The following is a 24742-nucleotide window of genomic DNA, read 5'->3' on the forward strand; positions in this document are numbered from 1 at the left end:
TTTTTTGTACATTGTGTTACACAGGTTGCTGTTGAAGTCTTTGGCCTCGTACAACAGTTACTTCCTTCCGTGGCAATTTTGAATCAGAAATATGCCCCTCCAGCCTTTAACCCAAATCAGTCCACGGACAGCACCACAGGAAACCAGCCAGAACAAGGCCTTTCAGCTTGCACTACCTCTAACCACTACGCCGTCGTGGAGAGCGAGCATCCCTATAAACCAGCCTGTGTCACACACTATAAGGTAAGCCCCAACTCTACATTTGCATGCAGGTTCCTAAATTCTTGCGATATGTGTTTTTGGTTTTGTGAAAATGGACTAGGTGAAAATTTGTTGCCAAGGGTGGGACGCATACTGTCTAATTTAGGAGACTGCATTTCCTCTGTTGATATTGCACTGCTCTCGGCAGAAACCTGTTCTTTGGTAGGTAAAGAGGAAGCCTGTAGGTTTAGACCCCAATGGCAGAAACTAATGTAAGCATCTTCATTTGCTCAGTGTTAGATTTTACTACTCTGTCATGCACAGATTCTTTGCTCTGACTGCACAGATTTTGCACATAGTTCTCTCTCACTGGGTATGTGCATATGTGAGGTTTGACATTATTGATTTTAGACCACTAATAAAATACTTGTTGGTATATTATTCAATTTTTAATCTAGATCAGTATTTGATATGCCATTCTTAATACATAAGTCTTTTTACTGGTAGTCTTCTTTAAAGATGTAGATCATTTGTAGACTCTTCTCAAACTTACCTAAGATTTATTTTTAAAAGCATAAATTATTTCTTGCTAGGAATCAAAATAAGCAAACTGTGTAAATGTGGAGTCCCAAAGTTTCTGGTTGAAATGGCTTGCCTGGAAGCTCTTTCGAAGCTCCTGTTTCTGAATTTAGAAGTTTGGTGTCTTTATGTAGACCTTATGTAATCGTATCGCAGACATTCTTACCTAATGCTAAAATGATTCTTTGTAAAAATACCTAGCATCAATTTCAGTCAAAATGCTGTGCATTGTAGCATAGTATAGTGTTGTGTATTCTGTTTACTTAAGTTCTTTGTGATTTAACTTGGACTGTGGTTTGTGATCACACAAGACTGAAGTCCTCTTTAAGTGGAATAGGATTGATTGACTCAAAATAAAATTTTATTTTCCTGAAGGCTGATTTTGTCTACTCGAATTTACAGCCAAGGTGTAAATGACACGCCTGATATGAATCCCCCCTGAGTTCTTTAGTGACACTGATTCCAAAACAATAAATACAAAGGCTGCAAGTCTAGAATAAAGTAAGGCCAGCAGTCATTAATTTTTAATATGCTTGAGCTGAGAAAACAAGATGTCTATTGTAGAAAATGTAGTTATCATTGAAGCTTCTTGAAGTTGTAATGCTTATTACCGTTATAATAAAGTTTGTGGAGCCTGTGTGAAGTGTTAGTCTCAGATGCTGCTACTTTTGAAATTCTGTAGCTATCTGCTGTCATGCTGCAGGCGGTGTTCATGAGGGTGCTTCAACTGCTTTGCACTTTTCTGGTTGTTTAGTTTAATGCTTCTTTATTTAGAAATAAAAACGATCACAAATGGAATCATAAATTCAAGCATCTAATCTGGCCATAGTGACCATAGCTTGTCATACATGACTACAATATAGGTAAGTTTAAAGCATTTCAGATGTATCAGGACTTCAAAGAATAATCTTGAAAAATTGATTAATGTTCATGAAAACATATCAAAACTACTATAGAGAATAGAAAATTCACAACCTGAAATGTTTAAATGGAAAAAAAAAATAGGAAAAAGAAAATGTGCAACCAAATGTACAAAATCCACCTAAACATAATTGATTTGGGATTACTGCTTTGTTTTAGGTGACTTTTCCTGAATGTGTCAGGTGGATAACAATAGAGTTTGACACTCAGTGTGGCACTGCTCAGTCAGAAGATGTTCTTCGTCTACTGATTCCTGTCAGAATTGCACAGAGCCTAGGATTTGGACCAAAGCATGGTTCTGTTCATGAAAACCTTAATTCATGGATAGAGCTGAAAAAATTCTCTGGATCTTCAGGATGGCCCACTATGGTATTAGTATTGCCAGGTAATAAATATGTATTGCTATAATTTCCAGTAATGCGACTAGTTAAAATAATGAGGCAAATAAAAAGAGTTATTAAAATAATGAAAACTGAAAAAGAAGTCTGATTTTTTTCTGCAAATGGAAAATTTGATTGCAGAAATTTTTAGTTGTCATAGAAAACAATTGCGAAAGTCTCAGTCCAAGCTGGCAAAAGTTTATAATGAGCCATTATTTGCAAATCAATGAAGTACCTTGATATTAGGGATTTTTTTTGGAGGTCATTTTGTGTATTGCTCAAGATCTTCTGTGTGCTACATATGAAGCCTGGAGGTTTCATGTTTGTTTATGTAGTAGAAACGTGCAAAATAGTATAAATGTTGAAAGTTCCTGTTTATTTATTTGATGTGTTCTCTTGCTTCCTATAAGGAAATGAAGCACTTTTTTCTCTGGAGACTGCATCAGACTATGTGAAAGATGAAAAGGCTTGTTTCTATGGTTTCAAATGTTATGCCATTGGATATGAATTTAGTCCAGGATCTGATGAGGTATGTAAAAAGTGGGATGGCTGTAATGGCACCTGTTTGATTCCCTTGTCTAAGACCAAGCTTTTTTGGAAAGTGAATTTTATTTCCACTTCTGACTGAATAACATTTTAAAATGATTTTCATGAAACTTCTAAACATTTGTTTAACAGATGCTATTTGTTTGGAATGTTTAAATCTGAATATATGTTTGTTTATATGAAGGAATATATATGAATATATGTTTGTATATAGATATATATACATATGTGTATATATATGTGTGTGTGTGTATATATGTGTGTGTATATATGTGTGTGTATATATATATACACATACATATATATATATAAACTGTGACAATCTACAAATGTGTAGCACTGTAGTTTTATCTATTACATTATTGGGATATGATATTTCCTAAAATTCTGACATAGTCTTTTATTCTAAATCCAAAGAATTGGTGATTTCATGTTCACAATGATTCATATTTCACTGTCACCGCTAAGAATGTGATGACAGTTTTTGTGAACTTGGGGGAATGTTTTGTCTCAACTATTTTGATACAAAGCATTGTGATAACTTGAAAAAGATAGCGAGACCCTTGTCTTGGGAGCGTTAAGTTTGTGGCCTCATGTGAACTTCACAAGTTTTGCATCTTGTTTACACTGCACCTGTCACAAAAGATTTACCTCATCTTATTCATGCAGTCTGCTCAGGCTTGATCACATCATCAAGTTCTCAAAGCATGCGATTCTGCAAAATTTCATAATGAGTCTGATGTGGATCAGAAGATATTTCATAAGATTATTGGCTATGATTATCCCATTGGCTTGAAGTAAATCACATTTATAGATAACACAGATAATCTAATTAGTCTAATATTGGGTAATCTTTGGTTAATGCTGTATTACTTTTGATGGCTGCAGTTGTTGGCTGATTAGATATGTGTTACTGGCAAGAACTGCGTTCCTGTGTGGGAACTCTTAACTCTTTCCCTGTGCTAATTCTAGTGGTTTAATGAGCAGGCAACAAGGCAGATCAGGAAGAAGAGAAAGTTGATCTTTGCTGCACCGGCTTTTATTTGTCTTACACACTTATTCACATCCTTCACATCAACTAAACCCCAGTGCTAGGACAGAGGGAGTGGGGGCAGTAAGTCAGTAAAGAGCGTGAAAGAAGGAATAGCTCTTCAGCTACCAGTACTGATAATAGCCTAGCATGTGTTTGACAGAGCCAATAGAGCAAGTGCCATTATTGTTATTATTTTTTTAACTGCGGTGCCAGACGGTAATAGGAGTTCTCAGGAAGCACAGAAGTGGCCAGTGGCCACAGTGTCCAGAGAATTTTTGCTTAGGAGGAATCAACCTAGTAACACTTCGTTGAGATAAAACAATGAATGTTCATCTTTCAGTGCTAGTGAGTGCCATTTTTACTGAGAGATTTTAGGCTCAAGAGCGACTAAAGACACTCAAGATTGTCAAGAGTCTAACAACAGACTGCAAAGAAATTCTACAAATAGAAAAAGAAGTGTCATATGGTTTAAGCTGCTTTGCATGTCAGATCTGAAGCCCCCACAGAAGCCGCATAACAGCAATATCTGTTCTTTTTAATCATGTTTAAGGCAAGGTCTTTGTTCCCCTTAAAGGTTCTACGTTATCTACCAGTATGGTCTAAGTCTTTTCCCTTAATGAGTAGTTGCAATACTCCATTTTTGGAGTATGAGCTTAACTTTAAAGGAGTTTAAATGAAGTGATTGGACACACCACATAAGTTTCTCATTCAATTTTCCAAAGTGTTACACGATCAGAAAAGGACTATAAGTTCTGGTGACTGCTCTGTTTACTCTAGCTTGAAAGAAAAAAATATCAGCAAGACCCAGTTCAGGTCAGTGCACTTCATTTCTGCCCATCTCGTTTTCCACTTTTAAAGGACAAGTTCCCAGCACCTTTGTCTAACTAGAGTGTTGTAAGCGGTAGGCTTTCTTATACAAGTGTCTGGGAAAAGTGAAGGATACTGTTGAGTGTGAGCAAGTGCATCAAGAAATCAATATATAGAGGTAGCGGAGTGATTAAACTTTGTGTAAATGGCAGATTTTTGCAAAATTTTGCTTCGATCTTTGCTTCGATAAATGAAAATGAAAACTTTCTGTATGGTCATTATGAAAACTACAAAATATATGCAAAAACCACCACCTTTTCTTCTGCATACGGAGGCCGGTTACCTTAGCAGTACTATCAGTATTGACTTAGAGGGTGAACACAAAGCAGAGAACTGTCAGGGGTGTTGGTCCACATTTAACTTATTTTAATTGCTTGTTCTTTCTAAACTTGCAGTTTGAGTCCTAAAGATACAGTTTGTCAAGAATTGGATCTAAAATACATCTTGGAATTATTTCCAATTCTCAGTCATCTTGGAGAATACCAGGCATATCTAGAGTTGATTTGAAGCTCTTTCCACAAAGAAGATTTTACCTTTACATTATATATTGCCAGTCTCTGAAGATCTATCTGGAAAGTCCATCAGATTAATGTTTTCCATGTCTTCGACTTTTTTTTTCTTCTCTGTAGGAGTAACCTGCCTTAGGTTTCTTTGGAAGTGCTGAACCTTGCACAGTGTTCTTTAAAACTTAAAAGAGGTCAAGAACATCTTTCTTTGTGAGCAAAGCTGAAGAGGCTGCGCATGCCTGCAGTTCTTACAAGTTGAAGGGAACACATCAAATAGTGCCTCTGTGGCTAGAAAGTAGCTGCAGCCTCCCTAGCAATACTGCTCTCTTCCCCTTTCCACCTTACCTCCCTGTGCTTGAAAAGTGTCCATGTGGCCTGAGGCAAATGGAATAGGGGCAGCTGTTCCCCCTATGGAATCCTTTTCCCATCCTTGTCTCTCCAGCTAGAGAGAGGAGGAGGAAAACAAAGTTTTAAACATCATTACCTTTAAGCAAAACAGAAAAGGGACCTTGCATGTACCTTTGTACAGCTTTGGAGAGGTATTGCTTTGCAATCTTAATATGTATCAGTGGGTTTTGCAGTAGGAAGTTCCTTTTCTCTTTAACATTAGAGGCTAAAGACAGCACCTTCCTATGATAGCAGGCTACCAGAAGCCATGTAACCTGTTTAATAATGCTCCTACCTAGTTGAAAATGTTCTGATTTTCTTCTGCATCCTCATCCACATCACATTTAGCATGTGTGTCACAGTGTAAATATAAAGCAAGGAGAATATTGATGAAAAACTTCAATACAACTTTAGTCTCACTTAGGATAAAGTAATGTCAGGGAAACCTGTTCATACAATTGTGTTCTCTGAAATAATATGTTTAATTAATTTATTTAAATTTGAAGGGTATTATTCAACTGGAGAAAGAACTGGCCAATTTAGGAGGATCATGTGCAGCAGCTTTGATGAAGAAAGATCTAGCACTTCCAATTGGTAAGTCCTTTTCTAAGAACATGGTTTATTATTTCATCGTTAACTCAGCTTTGTTGAATGAATAAAACTTTTCAATCTTAATGATGCTGTAACTTACAGATGATTGTGTAAAATTTATTCTTAATACTTAATTAGCAGAGATATTGGCATTGTTTACACTGTTCCCTTCTTGCATCTGTGGGAAAGAGAGAAAGCTGGTCATTTAAATCTGAATCTACTCACCCCATCCACAGGTAGTTTATCAGTGTACAAGCCATATCCTACAGCTTCCTGATGGTACTTCACAAGTGAGGTATCTTCCTTGTATTTCTCTCTCACTGTTTTTTCCTCCCTGCACCCTACACCTTTAGAATGAAAAATACCTGCAGTGTTGAATTGCAAACTGGAAAATCGTATTTTTAATACTGAGAGTGATCAGTGTATCTCTACAGCTCACAGACTAAAATATTTCTGCTTCTTTTTTGTACAGTTATCAAAATATTGGAAACTTTTACAGCAAATGCAGAACATACATGTTTAGAGTAAACAAATGTAATCTAAGATGCAAGGAAAAGTGAGAGTTTAGCAAAAATGAATGGATATGGAAACTGAATTAGAACTTTTAACAAGACAGCCAAATTCTGTTTAATAGGACTTATACCAATAAGCATTAGTGTAATTAGATTTTAATTTACGATTGCAAACAGGAGCTCAAATATTGTCAATGAAAGCGGAAGAAAAAGGTGCACATTACTGAGCAGGAAGGTATTGGTCAGTGTGCAGCTCCTGCCACAAAACTTCATTTGAAATTTTTTAACCTGGTATTTTTCTTGTATATTTGAATGTGCTGATCTCTTACTTTATGTTGTAAGTAGGCACCTTAATTGCACTTGTAAATCTGTATTTCGCTCTCAAAAGTACAGGCAATTCTGTAGTTTAAATAGAGTGCCTTCTTCTGTTGTCCTTCCAACAATAGCTACATTAATTTCTCAGTTTTGTTGCTATCCCTAGCACCACTTACCTTGTTCTCTTTTTCTAGGCAAAAAAAAACCCCAAAATTTAAATGCTCCTAACTTCCTCTCATTTTCTATATTTTCTAATGCATCATTCTCCTTTCAAAAGAGGGTTTGGTCTGATTTGATTTAAAATTAATTTTAAAAGGGAATGTTTGCAATAAGAGAGGAAAGCATGTGGTACCTAGGTTTGCTTATCTGTTTTCAGATAGAGGGAATTTCAAATGAAAAATGTGCAGCTAAGTTTCTTACGCAACCTCAGCAAAGCTGTAAAAGAGGTTGCCAGTGAACTACAGTAGAGCAAGGATAGGTTCATGGACTGTAAAGGGTTTCCTCATTCCAGAGGTAATTCGATTGATGCATCAGACCGTTTACCTACTCCAGCGCTTCAGCGAAGCCTGTTAGTGTTGCTCTTGGTGTTACAAGCCCAGTGACAGGAAGGCATGAGCACACAGTGCTTCTCTGCAAGACTTTTGGACCCTATGAAGGAGCAAGCCCGGCGAGCTGTACACAGGAGTTAGGCAGTGTTTGCCTTTTGTGATGGAAACCACAGTGCAATGTTTTGCCTGATGTCTGGCACACGAAGTAGTGGGAAGGAAAGGGATGAAATCTGGTTTTCTAGAGCCTCATTTTAGTGCCAGACTTCTTCTAATTCCAGATTATTTCTCTTCTATGTTTGCTGGCAGTGAAACGATGTCCTGAGGAATAGTGTGCATTGCATATCCCAGGCATCGCTTAGCTGTAGTGGTTCATATTTATAGTGTGTCATTTTATTCGGTCAATAAAATGATCTGTTAAGGGAAAACCTGTGTAATCATATAAAAGACTGCCTTCTTATACGTATATACAAAAGGCTTTTGGTATTAGACTTTTCAAACTTTTATATGCTTTGTTTTGTAATTTTTGTAATTTTACCTTGGTTTCTTGTGTGGGTGTGAAGATTCTTCACTTGTGATGCCTGAACTTTGGCATTTAAAAGTTAGGGTCTGTGTCTAACCTAGAAACTTCAGCCTTCTTCTTTTCTGTCTCTTTTGAAGTTAAGGTAGACATCTTCAGAGGATAGGTCATTTCATCCTCAAATGAACATCTAAGAAAAAATGAAACGAATCACCCAAAGGTATCCCTAGGGAGGACCCATAGCTCCTCCATTTCCTATAAAGATGAGGTATAACGTCAAAGTCCAGGCTCATTAGTTCATGCTTTGCTACCCCAAGGAAGGTGAATTAAATCCTCCTGCATTTCCCAGATAATATTTAGACATCCAGATCCAGTTAAGTGCTCTTAAAACATAGAGATTTTAAAGAAGCAACTTGATGAATGTCAAGACATAATTAATTTAAGAAAGGAAGAAGTACAGTAGTAGATGATACTTTTCATGGGATCATAGAATCATAGAACGCTTAAGGTTGGAAAGGACCTCTAGAGGTCATCTAGTCCAACCCCCCTGCACACGCAGGGTCACCTAGAGGACGCGGCACAGGACTGCGTCCAAGCAGATTTGGAAGATCTCCAGAGAAGGAGACTCCACAACCTCTCTGGGCAGCCTGTTCCAGTGCTCTGTCACCCTCACTGTTAAGAAATTTTTCCTTAAGTTCCTGTGGAACTTTTGGTGCTTCAGTTTCCGGCTGTTTCCTCTAGTTCTGTCAGTGGCCACCACTGAAAAGAGGCCAGCACCATCCTCCTCACTGCCTCCCTTGAGGTACTTATAGACACTGATTAGATCCCCTCTCAGCCTTCTCTTCTCCAGGCTGAACAGGCCCAGCTCCCTCAGCCTCTCCTCATAGGGCAGATGTTCCAGGCCCCTGATCATCCTTGTGGCCCTGCTCTGGACTCTCTCCAGCAGCTCCACATCCCTCTTGTACTGTGGAGCCCAGAACTGGACACAATACTCCAGATGTGGCCTCACTAGGGCTGAGTAGAGGGGCAGGATCACCTCCCTTCACCTGCTGGAGACGCTCTTCTTAACGTACCCCAGGATCCCATTGGCTTTCTTAGATAGTCTAGGAAGGTTGTGCAGAGGGCATGATGGAGTGAAAAAAGACTTGTCTGGATACTTTCTATCATGAAAATTTTCCAAAATGCCTGTATTGACTTCAAATCACAGTTGTTAAGTTTGTACTGGCATCCTTGCAGATCCTCTTGTCTTTAGTACTATTTGCATGATTACATCATGGTGTATTTGATTTAAAGGAGATTGTCCTTTGCAAAACCATTCTGTATTTTTTTATTAATTTTCATGGTGAGTATATTCTGTGTACATGTAGACCAGTACTTGATCAAGTGTTCCTCCAGAGCTATTGGAGGGGGAAAAAAAGTAAGGGCACCAAGAAGGCATCAGCGTTTGTGCTCTGGAGGAAGATGCACTGGGCTGTGTTTCTTCATGCATTAGGAAAACGTCATCTGTGAGAGTGCACCAAATATTATTTGAATTAGCACCTTCTATAGGTCACCTTTTCTCCTGGCTAGCGTTCCAAGACTTTTAAGATATTTGTTCTAGTGAGAGATCTGATCTGTTCTTCTGATCTGACTTGAACAACAGTATGGAAATGATTGATATATTTAAAATTGTTACATATTTGCTTGTTTCACTCCATAATAGCTAATTCTGATAGCAGACTTTTTACTATAATTTTTATTTCTTTCAATTTTTAAAAATGCATTAAGACTTTTTTCTTTAGAGTTATTTTTCTTTTTGCTAGAAGAAATTGCCTTGTAGAATTGCCTGAGATGTTTTTGAGAGAGAGTAGAAATATGGTAACTACTTGATTTTTTTTTTTTATGTTAAAGACTGTGTTTGGCAACTCTGACCACTGTGGAATCAGAATTTTGGGTTGCATTTGTGAGGAGCAAATGTTGTATAAGAGAATATATTTGAGATTTGTATTTTCGAAAGAATCACAACCTTGTAAATTTTACCAGATTTTCAAATAATATTGTCAGAGTACATCCTTATAAGGAAGCAGCTTGTGCTTAGTTCATACCTTCTGCTGCTGGATTTCCTTCCTGGAAATCATATTACCTTGCCGAAATCTTCCTCTGAAAGTCTCTCATTGCATCCAAAGATTTGCCATACATACTGTCTTGGACATAAGAAGATAAGGACCAAATTTTTGTTCTCTGTAAATTACATTGCTTATTAGCTTGTTCACTCAATGACACAATACTGCATGTTTACTCTGTTACTTGAAAATGCTAACTATTCATTAAACAATATTGCAATAATCTTTGAATTGCTGAGTAAAGTGTTGTCCATCATCTTACAAATGTAAATTTTGTGATATAAACGGCTTTACCAAACAGAATTGAATTTTGCATTCTCTAATAAGTGGATAAATGTTGGTATGTTTATGAAAAACATGTTTATATTTTTATAGCAGGTAATGAATTTGAAGAAGATCTTGAGATTCTTGAAGAGGCTGCTTTACAGGTATAATTTTGCTTCTTTTTTGCTGCAGTGTATTTCACTACATACTTTTGACAGCTATGGAGGAAAATTACTTGAAAGATTTTCATAACAGGAGGGAATCTAATTCGCTTTAAAACTATTTTAAAATGTTAGTGAGCTGGTAGTACTTATTAACAGGTGTAATTTAAGAATTTTGCCCTAAATTTTCAGAGCTAGTGGCTGATAATTTTTTAATCTCTGCCTTTCTCTTTCTGATTCTGACTAAAAATATTAACTTTTAAAATTGGAGAGCTGCTTATTTTGTCAAAGCTTGCCATTTAATCTGCTACTTGTGACAAAAATAACTAATCATTTATAAAAATGTAACTTTTCCTGCTTAGCTAAACAAGAATTATTAAACTGATATCACTGCCTCTTTTTGTAGGCAAGGTAAGAGGGAATATTTGTAGCTATCCTTTCCCAGGTCTTTTTAGCTCATTTTGTTCATATCACACAGTAATTGGGTCTTTGCAGAAGATAGAATGGAGATGAAATGTTGTCTGAAGTGTAGGATTTTGATCCTGAGGGACACAGAGAAGATTTTTAGTCATAAATTTAAAAATGAAAGTTTCGGTACTGGAAATCTACCTAGTTTTTTGGTTTTTGATTTTTGTTTAACTTTCATGAAGTTTATACGCTCTTCTAGTCTTCTATACTGGAATGGTTTCCAATCTCCCAAACATCTTTGCCAATATTGTTATATTATGGCAAAGCATCTATGTACAAGATACTGAAAACACTCTTTCATTCCCTTCCTTTCCCATTCCCACCATCCTCCCCAAAAGGTGTGCAAATCTCACTCTGGCATCCTTGGTAAAGGCTTGGCACTGTCTCACTCCCCTACTATCCTGGAAGCCCTTGAAGGGAGCCTTCCCCTGCAAGTGCAAAGCAACGAGCAGTCGTTTCTGGAGGACTTCATTGCCTGTGTGCCAGGGTCCAGCGGAGGGCGCCTTGCAAGGTAACAATTTGAGTTCACTGCTTCCTGCTGTTAGTGTTTCAGTTTCTTGTCAAAACAGAAAAAGAGTGGTTAAGTGTTCAGTCTGAAAAAGCTGCACTGTTGCTTGTTCTAAAAGACTAGCTATATGATTTTCCTAATTATGTCACATATTAATTAAATAAAGCTATTGTTTCTATTAACAATAAAATATTATATTGAAGAAAGCTCTGAAGTGTTCAGACCTTCTTCATCCTTTCCCAGGCAAAGGTCATGTTTGTATAGAGTGTGTGGCTAGGAGAGATTTTAATATTGTTTCTCTTTTGGTAGATGGCTGCAGCCAGATTCGTATGCTGATCCTCAGAAAACATCTTTGATTTTAAATAAGGATGACATTCGATGTGGCTGGCCAACCGTTATTACCGTACAAACAAAAGACCAGTATGGGGATGTTGTTCATGTTCCTAATATGAAGGTAATTACAATAATCTTGTCTGTTCTTACACTTTGTCATGCCCTTCTTTTAATAATAATTTAATGAATTCATTTTTAGTATTGTGGATATTCCAGGTAGTACACTTGCATTCTGCAGAAAGTGGCACTCTTGAATTCAGTGTAGTGCATGAGACTACACTTGCCTCTACATCCACAGAATTATCAAATTCTCTTATCGAATCCTGTGGGAATAGCCAGCTATGTGTAAGATGTTTAAGATGATAAGAATTTTTTTTATCTTTATTTATTCATTTTGTAATCATATAACCAATTGTAAACTGAGTAAATGGGATTGAAAAAATAATTAAAAGCCATGGAACCACTTTAGACTCACTGCACTTCTTCCTTCCCCATTTCTAATATTAGGAAGTTCCTAGAATCAGTGAAATTTAAAAAAGGGATTTTTTTATTTAGTTACTGTTTTTCTACATTACTTTAATAAAGAAGCAGAAATATTAATTTAACCATTTGTTTAGATTCATTCAGCATGAGGTGTTCTGATTTAACTTCCAGTAAATTAAGCTAAACACATTGCATGATTATGGTGAGCTATGCATAAACTTACTTTCAAAGTAGCTAACCTGTTCTTCCTCCAAAAAATAAATACTGTTATAAATAAATATGATATGACAAATGATAAATAAATCTCCATTACCTGCGCAGAAGAGTTCAATGTAAAGATATAGCTGGGTGATTCTGTGTAGAGCTGGTCAAGATGCAGTTTGGCCCTTTCTGAGGCAGGCCTAACAAGCCCTGTTGGCTCTCTCTGAAACCCAGTGCTCATCCGGAAGGCTCTAGTACAATTTGTAGCATTTCCTGTTGTGAGAAAACTTAGCTCTGCGTATCAGCATTTGTGTGTTTTCTAGTGCTTTGGCACGGGCATAATTGGCACAAAATTAGAGCTAAACCCTACTGGCCCTCACTGATGACATGCAAAGTCACCGGAATGCTTCCCTCTCGCACCTCTGTGTGCTTGGTTGCTGAGCTGAGATGCTTTGCTTGGCTTTGCCAAGAGTTAAGTGCAGGCTCTTGGGTTTCTGATGCGTAACTGGGTTTGTCTTTCACCACTCTGTCACCGTTGCTCCCGCGATGTAAAAGAACGTTTGGGTGTCTTCTTGCAGGTGGAGGTCAAAGCTATTCCCGTTTCTCAGAAAAAAACGTCTTTGCAACAAGAGCAAGTTAAAAAGGGGCAGCGAATACCAGGGAGTCCTGCAACAGCTGCCTCCCCTAACACTGACATGACCTTTGGAGGGCTTCCTTCACCAAAACTGGACTCCTCTTATGAACCTATGATAGTAAAGGAAGCTCGATATATTGCCATTACAATGATGAAGGTAAATTGCTGTCATTTGTGCAATGGAACTGTACAATGCGTTATGCTAAGAGTGTATCGAGTTGTGGAGAGAGGAAGGAGAAAAGTGTATGCCAGTTTGGCAGCCTAAAAATGAATTTCTTGGTTACAAATTGCCCCCATTATGTTCATGAAGCTCAGGAGTAAGCTACATGTATCAAAAGAGGTCAATTGCTTAAACTATAAACAGTCATGAGCCTGTTAGAATTTAAAAAGATAAGTGTATCTTTGGTTTTAGTTACCCTGATTAACAAACTAGCCTGAGATGGGAAAGGAAAAGCACTATTGAAATAAGAGAAAAATAGAAAAAAAAAATCGAATCTGCATAGGATTGAAGTGTTGAATATGTATTTTAAACTGTAAGAAATAAGCATAGGGAAAAGAAATCAGAGCTCAGCAAAAAGATCATACAAATAAGATCTTGTAACAACTTTAAAAAATCAAAATGCACATGCAGGAAAATATTGAACAGTATCTATTGAAATTAGCTCATGTCAAATGAGGCATGAGAGTTTGCAGGCAGCAGTTAGTAAAGAGGTGGCTGGTAAAAAACTGAGCAATTGGCATTGTGGATTTGGTATGTGTTGTGAGCTGTGGGGTAAATTACCCACAGTATACCAGCTATTGGTGTGAGATGCCTCCCTCCCCTTTATAATCATGGATTATCATCAATGTGGATTTATTGGAAAAAAATTGTAAGTTTTCTCATTTTAAAGGTTACAGACTTGTTTTCTATAAATGATACTACTGGAGCAGTTGCATACAGGGAGTTCAAGTAGTTAGCAAATAACAGTGAATCAGTGAAAAAAAAAGTGAAATCAATATAGTGTAAAACATTAAAAAAAAACATAAAATCACATGTCTGAAAATGTATTTACAACCACAGAATTAGTGTCAAGGAGACAGGTGATGGTCTAATTTTGATTTTATTTGAGATGCTGCAAGAATCAGTTCTTGACTTGATGCTACTTGACACATCTTCTGATGACTTGAAGAAAAATACATTATTTACAAAGCCAAATGGCTTTTGTAGTCATCCTTATTCAAAGGCACATGCTGCTGCTTCTTTAGCAACAGCATCAAACCTATTTACACAGCTCTTATGGTGACACACGTTGTAAAATATTAGATAATTTGCAGTCATTGAACATGGAGCAAATACAAGTTATCCAGGAGTTTATCTTCAGAATTGATGCTCCTTTTGGATGAGGAATGTTTGGTATTAGCTGCTAATCATCTTTAATTTGCATCAGGGTAAAATAAAATGAAAATGCAAGTATTTTCTAAAAGTTGTCTTAGTAGATAACAACACAAATGTTTGTAAAAGTGAAGTATTAAAAGAAAATTGCATGCCTAGATAAATGTAAAAAGTGTCTCTCCCTTCTTGTTCAAGTATGTTTGACTTTTGTATTTAACACCTTTCTGTGGAGTCTTCAGCAGCCGTTGAGGCACAGAGCTACTCATATTGAAGTGCTTTGTGCAGCTCTGGGGCTGCTCTTTTCCACTTTTGGGGGCCTTTTGAGTGAAGTCATTTCACAAGAAACTGAAAGCAGGACAGGCTTTTTTTTTTTTTTTTTTTTTTTTTGTGTGTGTGTGTGTCAGGAATCAACATAAATATCACCTATAGTCATCTCTACTTGTGACTGTAGCATGAATTACTAGGCATTGTGGGCCCTGCTTTTTCTAACATATTATTCCTCCTCTTCAAATAGACATTTTTAAAGATTGCTGTGGCCAGCCAAGAGTATGGCATCATGAATGCAGCTATGCTACAATAGACACTGGGATGCTCATGGCAGGTTACAAAAAAGACAGAGTCACACACTTCTTGGAGGTGCACAGAGAAAGGACATGTGGTAGTGGACACAATTTGTGAAAAGAGAAATTTCATTCAGATCATAGAATGCTTAAGGTTGGAAGGGACCTCTAGAGGTCATCTAGTCCAACCCCCCTGCACACGCAGGGTCACCTAGAGCACGTGGCACAGGACTGCGTCCAAGCGGGTTTGGAAGATCTCCAGGGAAGGAGACTCCACAACCTCTCTGGGCAGCCTGTTCCAGTGCTCTGTCACCCTCACTGTTAAGAAATTTTTCCTTAAGTTCCTGTGGAACTTTTGGTGTTTCAGTTTGTGGCCGTTACCTCTAGCCCTATCAGTGGCCACCACTGAAAAGAGGCCAGCACCATCCTCCTCACTGCCTCCCTTGAGGTACTTATAGACACTGATTAGATCCCCTCTCAGCCTTCTCTTCTCCAGGCTGAACAGGCCCAGCTCCCTCAGTCTCTCCGCATAGGGCAGATGTTCCAGGTCCCTGATCATCCTTGTAGCCCTGCGCTGGACTCTCTCCAGCAGCTCCACATCCCTCTTGTAGTATGGGGCCCAGAACTGGACACAATACTCCAGATGTGGCCTCCCCAGGACTGAGTAGAGGGTCAGGATCACCTCCCTCGACCTGCTGGAGATGCTCTTCTTAATGCAGCCCAGGATCCCATTGGCCTTCTTGACCACGAGCGCACACTGCTGCCTCATGGTCAACTTGTCATCCACCATGACACCCAGGTCCCTCTCTGCAGAACTGCTCTCCAGAGGTCAGTCCCCAGCCTGTACTGGTGTCTGGGGTTATTCCTCCCCAGGTGCAGAACCTTGCACTTGGCCTTGTTGAATTGCATGAGGTTTTTCACTACCCAATTGTCCAGTCTGCCCAGGTCCCTCTGGGGTATCAGTGCAGCCCTCTGGGGTATCAACTACTCCTCCCAGTTTCATATCATCAGCAAACTTACTGAGGGAGCACTCAGATACAAGGAGGAAAAGTCGCAATGCTAAAATCAAACATTGATATAGGATGCCCAGAGAAACTGTGAAATCTTTGTCCTTGACGATGCTCCAAAAGTAACCAGATAGTCCCCTGAGAAAACTGATCAAATTTGAAATTGGGTCTAACTTTGAGGGTGGCTGTAGTCTGAGAAGGAGATTGAACCTAATTACCTCCAGAGGCCTCAACTGATAGAAATCATTGTATAATTCTATGATAGACACAATAGAGAATAAAATCATGGAAGCAGTGCTCTGGGATCATGCCAGCACAGGCTTAGGTAGACTTAATTTGTCATGGTGCTGTATCCCCTGCATTCTCTATGAATATTTGTGACCTACAAGGAAGTTGAAATCTAGCTTATTAAACATAACTCTCCACAGGGACATAAAAAGGATCCAGAAGGTTTTTATTAAAATTAGATTTAAAAGAATTCGAAGGCTATGACGGTATTAAATAAACAATGTTTTTGTTAGCAATATATATCTTTCTTATACACTGTGTATATATACAATTTATATGTTTTGTATATGTATATATCATACCTAAATAATGGCTGTTTAAGGTGTAAGTGAAGCTATTTTCTCGTGTGTGTGTGTATGTAAGTTTGTTTTTCTTTTTGTATTTTGGAACTAATTCCTGGTTCCCTGATTACCAGAAGCACACTGCTTCTGGTAAATGTAAAGTTAGATTTCTTTGTTTTGAGAAAATACTCCATTTTAATTTTTATTCAGGATGCTGTAATCATTGATAACTGTTGATTTAATATTTTTAATTTCATTGTTTTATAGGCATATGAAAATTATTCCTTTGAAGAATTACGCTTTGCTTCACCAACCCCAAAGAGGTAAACATTAAAAATTACCGTATAAAAAGGATTAAACTTATAATGTCCTGTCATTTCTGCTTATGCCTGCAGTCACAAGCCTTGACTGCAAGAAATTGTGGCCAAGTAAAAATCTGTAATGTATTTTCAACACTGAACATTTTCTAATTTATATATCATTTCGTTTTCTTAAAGTTAGAGATTTTTTTAAAAATTTTGCACTCTTTATTTTTGTAAGGTTGATTGTTTATTTTTATTATCCATTGTCTCAATACGAATTTTTGTCATTTGCTATGTGACATATGAAATAGAATGTAATATCTTTATGAAAGTAACTTGGGCATTGTTATAAAAAGTACAGTGGACAGGGGTAGACAAATAGTATTTTGATTTTTTAAGAAGAAAACAATAAAATAGCTCTACATTAAATATTGCATGTGATTTTCAAGAAGCCAGTAATTGTTTAATGGTTTCAATTCTGTTTTGCTTATGTCTAGACCCAGTGAAAACATGTTGATCAGAGTCAATAATGATGGTACCTACTGTGCAAACTGGACTCCAGGAGCAGTTGGTCTCTATACCATTCATGTTACTATAGACGGCATCGAAATAGGTGCTAAATTTTAACTATACTTAAGTAGAAACTGTGGTTATATTGTGTGTTAGTAAATGCATAGTTTTCTCAGTGCTCGTGATGTTTAGTATTAAAGTTTATAGCAAAACCTAGCACCCACATTTTAGTCCAGAAGTCTTATTCCCTCTTTTTTCTTAGGAGAAATAAAATCACAACTATTTTCTCATTGTAATAAAATCATATTTGGAAAGCATATATATATAATGTGGTTAAACTACAAGAATAATAGAGTATCATATTCATGACTCTTCATGTTGTTTTGAGAGGTTTAGGGTTTAGAAAAGAGTTCTTCCCTCACCTTCCTCCACTTTCAGAATCCTGCTTCCAGTCAGGATCTTCACCTCTTCTTTCTGTGCCCTCTTCCACTCTCTGAGACTCTCCTCATTTTCAAGGATTCTTCTTTTTGGCCTACGACTCTTTCTGGAGCCCCATCCCTCAGTTGTCCCAGTTTAAATTGTCTGTGTGCAGAAGCACAACATGCATTTAGATTCTGAACTGGAAGATTCAGGACACGCCACTTAGCCCATGAGTTCTCAAAATTTAAAGACAACTCTTATCAGTTGCACTAGCAAATAGCGACCATGTGGTTGTGTGTTCAAAAGTTTTACTTCCAAACCCATCAGCATATACACATGCACACAAACACCCACTCAGCCACTGTCTGCTGCCTGCCAGAGTTCACAAGTTAAGGTACTTTTTTGCTTGTGAGATTCCATCTATACTGCTGCATCTAGACAGATTGTAGAGTAATTTTGTTAACAAAGTGTGACTCTCACTCAGGCTTGGACATAGGATGACACTTGGATTGCTAATTCCATCTCAAATGCAAGAAAGTAGCAATGCTTTTGACATCAGTTTGTGGATTAATACTTTGAATCTGGAATTTGTAGTCTGATTTACTAATTCCTGATGTGATCTATTAAGCAGTGCTTCAGATCTAGAGCTGAGGGTTGTGCTTTTGAATTGTAACATTTTTATGAGGCCTTTCCATCCAGATAGTGCTCTCATGTGGGCTTCAGTCTTTGATTTTGTGCCCCTCAGATTGTGTTGAGCTCTGAGTTGTAGCACAGATCAGCTATAGTCACCGTTTGACTGACGTATCCCCTTATAATGATTTTTCTTAAACTCATTTTTTGTTTGCTTCTAGACGCTGGCTTAGAAGTGAAAGTGAAAGATCCCCCGAAGGGAATGATACCACCTGGAACCCAACTTATTAAACCAAAAGCAGAACCTCAGCCAAACAAGGTTTGGAGAATTAAAACATATGTATTTTAACAGGTTTTGGGTGGGTTTAGTACATGCTTTATCATGTTATAGTGGTACAGAACTTGAGGATAATTCTAAATCACTTTAATATGCTGAATACACATAAAATGAAAGGTAATCCTTCCATTATCTTTCTGTTTGTCCATTAATAAAACTGAGAGATTGTGCAGAAACTACCTTTTTTTTGATTTGTCATTCAAACATTGTGCAATCTCTATGAAGAATACAGACTGCATTATGCACCATTATTAGTTCTTCTTATTTTATATTGTACTATGGTATGCAAAGGAAAAATAAGTTTATAAAGATCTTGTTTGTTTGGTGATAAGGGTTTTTCTTCAGTCAATATAAAGCATTCAATATATGAATTTAGTAACATCTCTGTCTTAGAATCTCATACTTTATTTTACCAAATCCTGTAAGACTTCCCCATTTCATTCATCCTAAAGGACAAATAATGGAAGAAAGCTGAAGGGTGGCAACTCTTTAAAGAAAATGCCCAGCTGGGGGAACAATGTCCTGCTTTCTGTAAGATGCTAAGGAGTTGATATCTAGCAGGTTGCTGAATCTTGTTCATGGAATTAGCTTGTGTTAAAAAGTGAAAAGTTCTGAAATACCACAAGATTATCCTTCCTGTCTTATAACAAGAACTAAGGCGAATCATTCCCCTCTGCTGCCTAAGAAAAACATTACGAAATGTGCGTGTTACAAAATGTTACAAAAAAGATCAAGTATTTGCCGACTCGTAAACCCTGCATCGTGATCTATTTCTTTTCTAGCTTTTTGGAAATGACTGTTGGCTGGTGTACTCACAGTTAGCCTTATCTCCCCATCAGGATAGGGCCATCAGAACTGTTATTGATGGTTAATGTCTGGGTAGGGGAAGAAATCAGGGAGGCAACTACCAGGATCAGATAATGTGGTAGTTACCACCTGAACAGGGCTATGTGTGAGAAGTCAGGATGAGCTGGGGAAGGAGCATATCTGTCACATTGACAAATCATAGTTTTGTTTATTTCCTTATTCTCTGTTATTTGAAATGAGATGAAAATTGGACTCTCCTGTCTGTCCAAGTTCATAAAAAAGATTAACAAAACTAGGTACCAAACTGGGTGGAGTGGCGAACACTCCAGAGGGCTGTGCTGCCATTCAGAGGGACCTAGACAGGTTGGAGAGTTCGGCAGAGGAACCTCATGAGGTTCAACAAGGACAAGTGCAGGGTCCTGCACCTGGGGAGGAATAACCACAGGCACCAGGACAGATTGGGGGTTGCTGTGCTGGAAAGCAGCTCCCTAGAGAGGTATTTGGGAGTCCTGGCTGACAACAAGTTAGCTATAAGGCAGCAATGTGCCCTCGTGGCCAAAAAGGCCAATAGGATCCTGGCCTGCATCAGGAGGAGCGTTGCCAGCAGGTCGAGGGACGGGATCCTGCCCCTCTCCTCAGCTCTGGTGTGGCCACACCTGAAGTAATGTGTGCAGTTCTGGGCTCCCCGGTACAAGAAGGACACTGATCTTCTAGAGAGGGCTCAGCATAGAGTGACAAAGATGATTAAGGGACTGGAGCATCTATCTTATGAGGAAAGACTAAGCGAGCTGAGCCTGTTTAGTCTGGAGAAGAGAAGATTGAGAGGGGATCTGATCAATCTGTATAAGTACCTGAGGGGAGGATGAGGTCAAACTCTTTTTGGTGGTGGCCAGTGACAAGACAAGGAGTAATGGCTACAAGTTGAAACACAGGCAGTTCCAGCTCCATGTGAGGAAGAACTTCTTTCCTGTGAGGGTGACAGAGCCCTGGAACAGGCTGCCCAGAGAGGCTGTGGAGTCTCCTTCTCTGGAGATCTTCCAGACCCGCCTGGATGCCACCCTGTGCCACGTGCTCTAGGTGTCCCTGCTGGAGCAGAGGGGTTGGACTCGATGATCTCTAGAGGTCCCTTCCAACCTCAACCATTCTGTGATTCTGTGATTATTGTAGTAACCTGTTTCCGGCCTGGAATATATGAACAGTACAAACTGATATTCTCTTATTTGCTGTAACATTCAAATAAACTAAATTTGTAGCTAACACCATGCCAGATCCCACTGATGGAAACATTCTCTCTCAAGTACTGTAATTTGGGGTTTTTGCAACAACTACAATAAAGCAGGCCTACTGTACCTAAAATGAAAGGAACCAGATTAGTACCAATATGACTGTGTACTAACAGGTTTTGACAGTTTCATCTGTCTTTGCGGGCCTGTCTTTGGGGGACAAGAAGCAGTGTTAACAGCAGAAAACAGAAAAGCTCTGAGCAAGGGACTGTTTTTTTGCCTGCCTTCACAGGAAGGTAACACACTTGGTAAGGTGGTTGTATCCTGTACAATGCACCTTTCTGTGCTGCAAATGGTGCCTGTTCTCACATTAACCAAATAGATGGCACAATAACAGAGCTCTTGCAAAGCATATGCATATATGAATAAATGTATGTATGTGTACATATGTTCATTGCTGTGCCTCCTTGCGTTGGTCACTTCTTTCAGGCTAAGCCCAGTTTTGTTTAATCCATGGAAGAAATGACTGTAAAGGTGTTAAAGGAGAGAGTTACTCAACCACTGTGTCGTAGGGAAATGTTTGAAGCAGAGAGATTCCATATCAGAAAGACTGAGATAATTTGGGCTGTCACAAAGAGCCAAAGCAGAATGCTTCATCTGTCTTTTCTTGTATTGGTTTAGACAGTCTGTCAGTGGATCTGATCCCTAAAATATCTGTATTTACCGTTTAAGGTTCACTATCAAATAATTAGTTGCTACAAGGAAAGAAAATGCTCTTTCAAAGTCTCTCTAAATCTGATGTGTGAATTCTCCTTTCTCTTAATTCAAGTTTTTAATCGAAGCTCTGACTAACCCATCATAATTCTGGAGCCCCAAATTTGAGAATAATGCAACACCCCCTCATGTGCATAGCTGTGTTTAGAAGCTTTTTTATATTGGAAATACTCTTGGCAGTGACTCTGCACTGTGTGTTTACAAATACCTTGGACATTCCTAGGTTATGCCACTTAGTTATTTCAGTTTAAAGAAATGTTAATTATTGGAGTAATAACATTGCCACTAAAAAAACCTGACGCATCAGGGAGTAGAGTTAAATTTGAAATTTTTGGTATTTCCATGGTTCTTACCTTTTATCAATCTTCACTTTTTTTTTTTTCAGTTAAGTCATTTTCCAGGGATTTTTTTTCTTTAAACTAGCCTTTAAGAGAAATATCATTTCTTAAAATAGGTAATTTTTTAAAAAAATGAAATAAATTCTCTAAGGAAAATATCCAGATTTTTACTAACAAGCTGATTGCACATAGTATTTTGGTAGCAACAAATGGGAAGCAGTAATCTTGGGTTAAATTTGGAAAAAAAAAAATCTTGCACTCCGTAGTTTACAGAAAATAGTAAAAGGAAGTCGAGCGGTTAAAAGAATCAGGAGCTTGTATTAAGAACTGTATAACACATTTTTTTTCAGAGTTTCTGTAGATATGCTTCTACTCGTAGGGCTTTATCATAAAAAACAAAGTCATGCACGCCAGCCATGGGAAACCAGCAACAAACTGTAACTCTTAAGACTGCCATTTCATCACTGTAGCATTTCAGAATCTGTTAAATCTATTTCTTTTTACGCTTTGAGAGCTCTGTTCCAGTTTTTCTTCCTTACTGTCTTCCTTTGCTTCTCTTAGGTTCGCAAATTTGTGGCCAAGGACAGTGCAGGGCTTCGTATCCGTAGCCACCCTTCCCTTCAAAGTGAGCAAATAGGCATAGTGAAAGTCAATGGATCCATCACTTTCATTGACGAGGTAATTAATATGAAATTTCCGTTGAAAACTGATTGTAAAGTAAATCCATGCAAATAATGGTTTGATTTTTGTATATGTTTAGATGTCAATATATATAATTTAAGAACATATTAGTTATAAATTGCAAAATTTAAATATTTACCAATTTCATTTTCAAGTTGTTGTTTCCTTATTTTAAAATGTGTGCAGCAAACTTTAGAAATAGGGACATGAGAGGACAAAATTAACTGTTAAACTTAATATAGTCTAAGGACTTAGTTCTTCATGATTTACTATTTCAGCAAAAATTCAAAAGTGTAGGTATCATGTACATTGTAACTTTTACTTACACTTTTGAAAGCTCACCATTACATTAGGCAATTGTGCATGATTTTTTAATATGCTAAATAAAAGCAGAAGTGAAAAAAATGGTGTCAAGTGGTGTCAGTAAATTTATGAAATCTTAGCTTATTTCTTTCCTCGTTTCTCTCAAAGCAAATCTTATTATTGCATGATCTACATTTAATTTTACATCTAGTCTGCTAAAAACAAATTGCCCAGATTGCTGTGGTACTCTGGTTTGGTCAATATTCCTCTCTACCTTGCCTTACCTTCTGCGCTATAGTTGAATGTTTCTCCCTTGCTACTGCTGCCTGCTTGTTTAAAGGCTGTTAATCCTTCCTAGCCACAGTTACAGGAGGACATGGCCCGTTTTTGTTGCTTGTTTCCCATAGATCCACAATGATGATGGTGTTTGGCTGAGGCTGAACGATGAGACTATAAAGAAGTATGTTCCTAACATGAATGGTTACACAGAAGCCTGGTGCCTCTCTTTTAACCAGCATCTGGGCAAGAGCCTTCTGGTACCTGTTGACGTAAGTAAAAGGTGCCTTTGCAAAAATATCCAAAGTACACTCTGTCCTCATTATAAGCCTGCCTTTAATTAAGGCTGCAGATGAGGAGTCCTGAAGTAAAAAATCTTTTAATTGGTAAATACTGTCTTATATGGGTGTTTGCCTTTCAAGGGCTATTGCATAATGAGGGTGGGGTGTAGAAAGGTGCAATACTTTTCATGTTGAAGATTCTCTTCCAGAAGAGAATGTGCAAGGACTAGTACAATAGTGTATTGAAATGTAACCACATTTGGTTATGGTCTGATACAGATGTTTCTCATACAGGACCACATTGTTCATAAAACAACCCATTGATGTAGTGATTTAGGAATGAGCTTACTGCCAGAAGTTAATCCATGTAACTGATGCTTTAAAAAAAAAATGAGAAAAAACTTTCAGCTCTACTGTCATAGATATCTTTTATGAATTTTACATTTGCATTGTTGAGTTATCAACTTACTGCCTAATCAAAGAATCAAAAAGCACCAGGAATGGCTAACAATGCTGAATCTATAATTAGAGCAAGCATATTTTTTTCTGGGTAGGTTTAATGGTGATCACTATCTACATGCTTGTTGGTGACAGGTATAGCAAAGAAAAATCACTACATTAGTCAAATCAGGGTTTCTCAAAAACTGCTATGAAAGTACAAGCCTTTCTGGTACCTCTGTACATTCCCCAGAGGGGGCAGAAACTCAATTTCTACAGGGCAGAATGTGAAAAGCAGATTGGGAGCTACTGCAAATGTTTAGACTTGACTTTTCTTCTGACTGGAGTGATCTACAGCCTACAGCTAAAGGCGGTTAACATATTTTTTGCCAATATATTTAAACACCTGCAACCACTAATTTCACCTTTTTTATATTTCCCTATCATGGAACTGAGCTGCTTGCCAAATTCCTTCTGTATTTTTGAGAATTGCTTTAATATTGCATTTAGGAAGCAAATTGTTTCTATCCTCAGCCATGAGTGCCTCAGACACTAAGTGACAGGCATATTTATCTAGATTATTGTAGAATAGGTGAAAATATGGAAAAAAAGTAAGCTTTGCTCACTTGTGTTTTTGACCTTAGAAATCAATACTCATTGGAAAATTGCTATACTGTGCTTCTGTGAAACACTTAGGTTTCTATGCAGCAGTTAAATTTTACCCATTCATCCAGAATAAAAGTGAATTCACTCATGACTAACAATTTACTGGATGATATTTTTCAAATGGCTCCCATAAACCCTTGTTTTCCAGAGAAGAACATAATCTATAGTCTCTGAGAATAGCTTAAAAAGAA

At 37.8% G+C, this 24742-nt stretch overlaps 1 protein-coding gene across 1 annotated transcript in view; it reads left to right on the plus strand.

Annotated features, from left to right (window-relative positions):
* Positions 1-24742, plus strand: part of MYCBP2 (MYC binding protein 2) — a 180299-nt gene that overhangs the window by 96575 nt on the left and 58982 nt on the right. Inside the window, exons 40-52 of the mRNA XM_088540301.1 lie at positions 25-243; positions 1861-2086; positions 2492-2610; positions 5927-6014; positions 10381-10433; positions 11237-11409; positions 11716-11860; positions 13002-13214; positions 16833-16888; positions 17365-17480; positions 18649-18746; positions 22468-22584; positions 23298-23438. Coding sequence (XP_088396427.1) covers positions 25-243; positions 1861-2086; positions 2492-2610; positions 5927-6014; positions 10381-10433; positions 11237-11409; positions 11716-11860; positions 13002-13214; positions 16833-16888; positions 17365-17480; positions 18649-18746; positions 22468-22584; positions 23298-23438 — 1764 coding nt within the window. The remainder of the gene's footprint in view (positions 1-24; positions 244-1860; positions 2087-2491; positions 2611-5926; positions 6015-10380; positions 10434-11236; positions 11410-11715; positions 11861-13001; positions 13215-16832; positions 16889-17364; positions 17481-18648; positions 18747-22467; positions 22585-23297; positions 23439-24742) is intronic.

The sequence above is a fragment of the Tinamus guttatus genome, unplaced genomic scaffold, assembly GCF_059628265.1.
Source record: "Tinamus guttatus ecotype Peru unplaced genomic scaffold, ASM5962826v1 Tinamus_guttatus_pri_ptg000058l, whole genome shotgun sequence".
NCBI lineage: Eukaryota > Metazoa > Chordata > Aves > Tinamiformes > Tinamidae > Tinamus > Tinamus guttatus.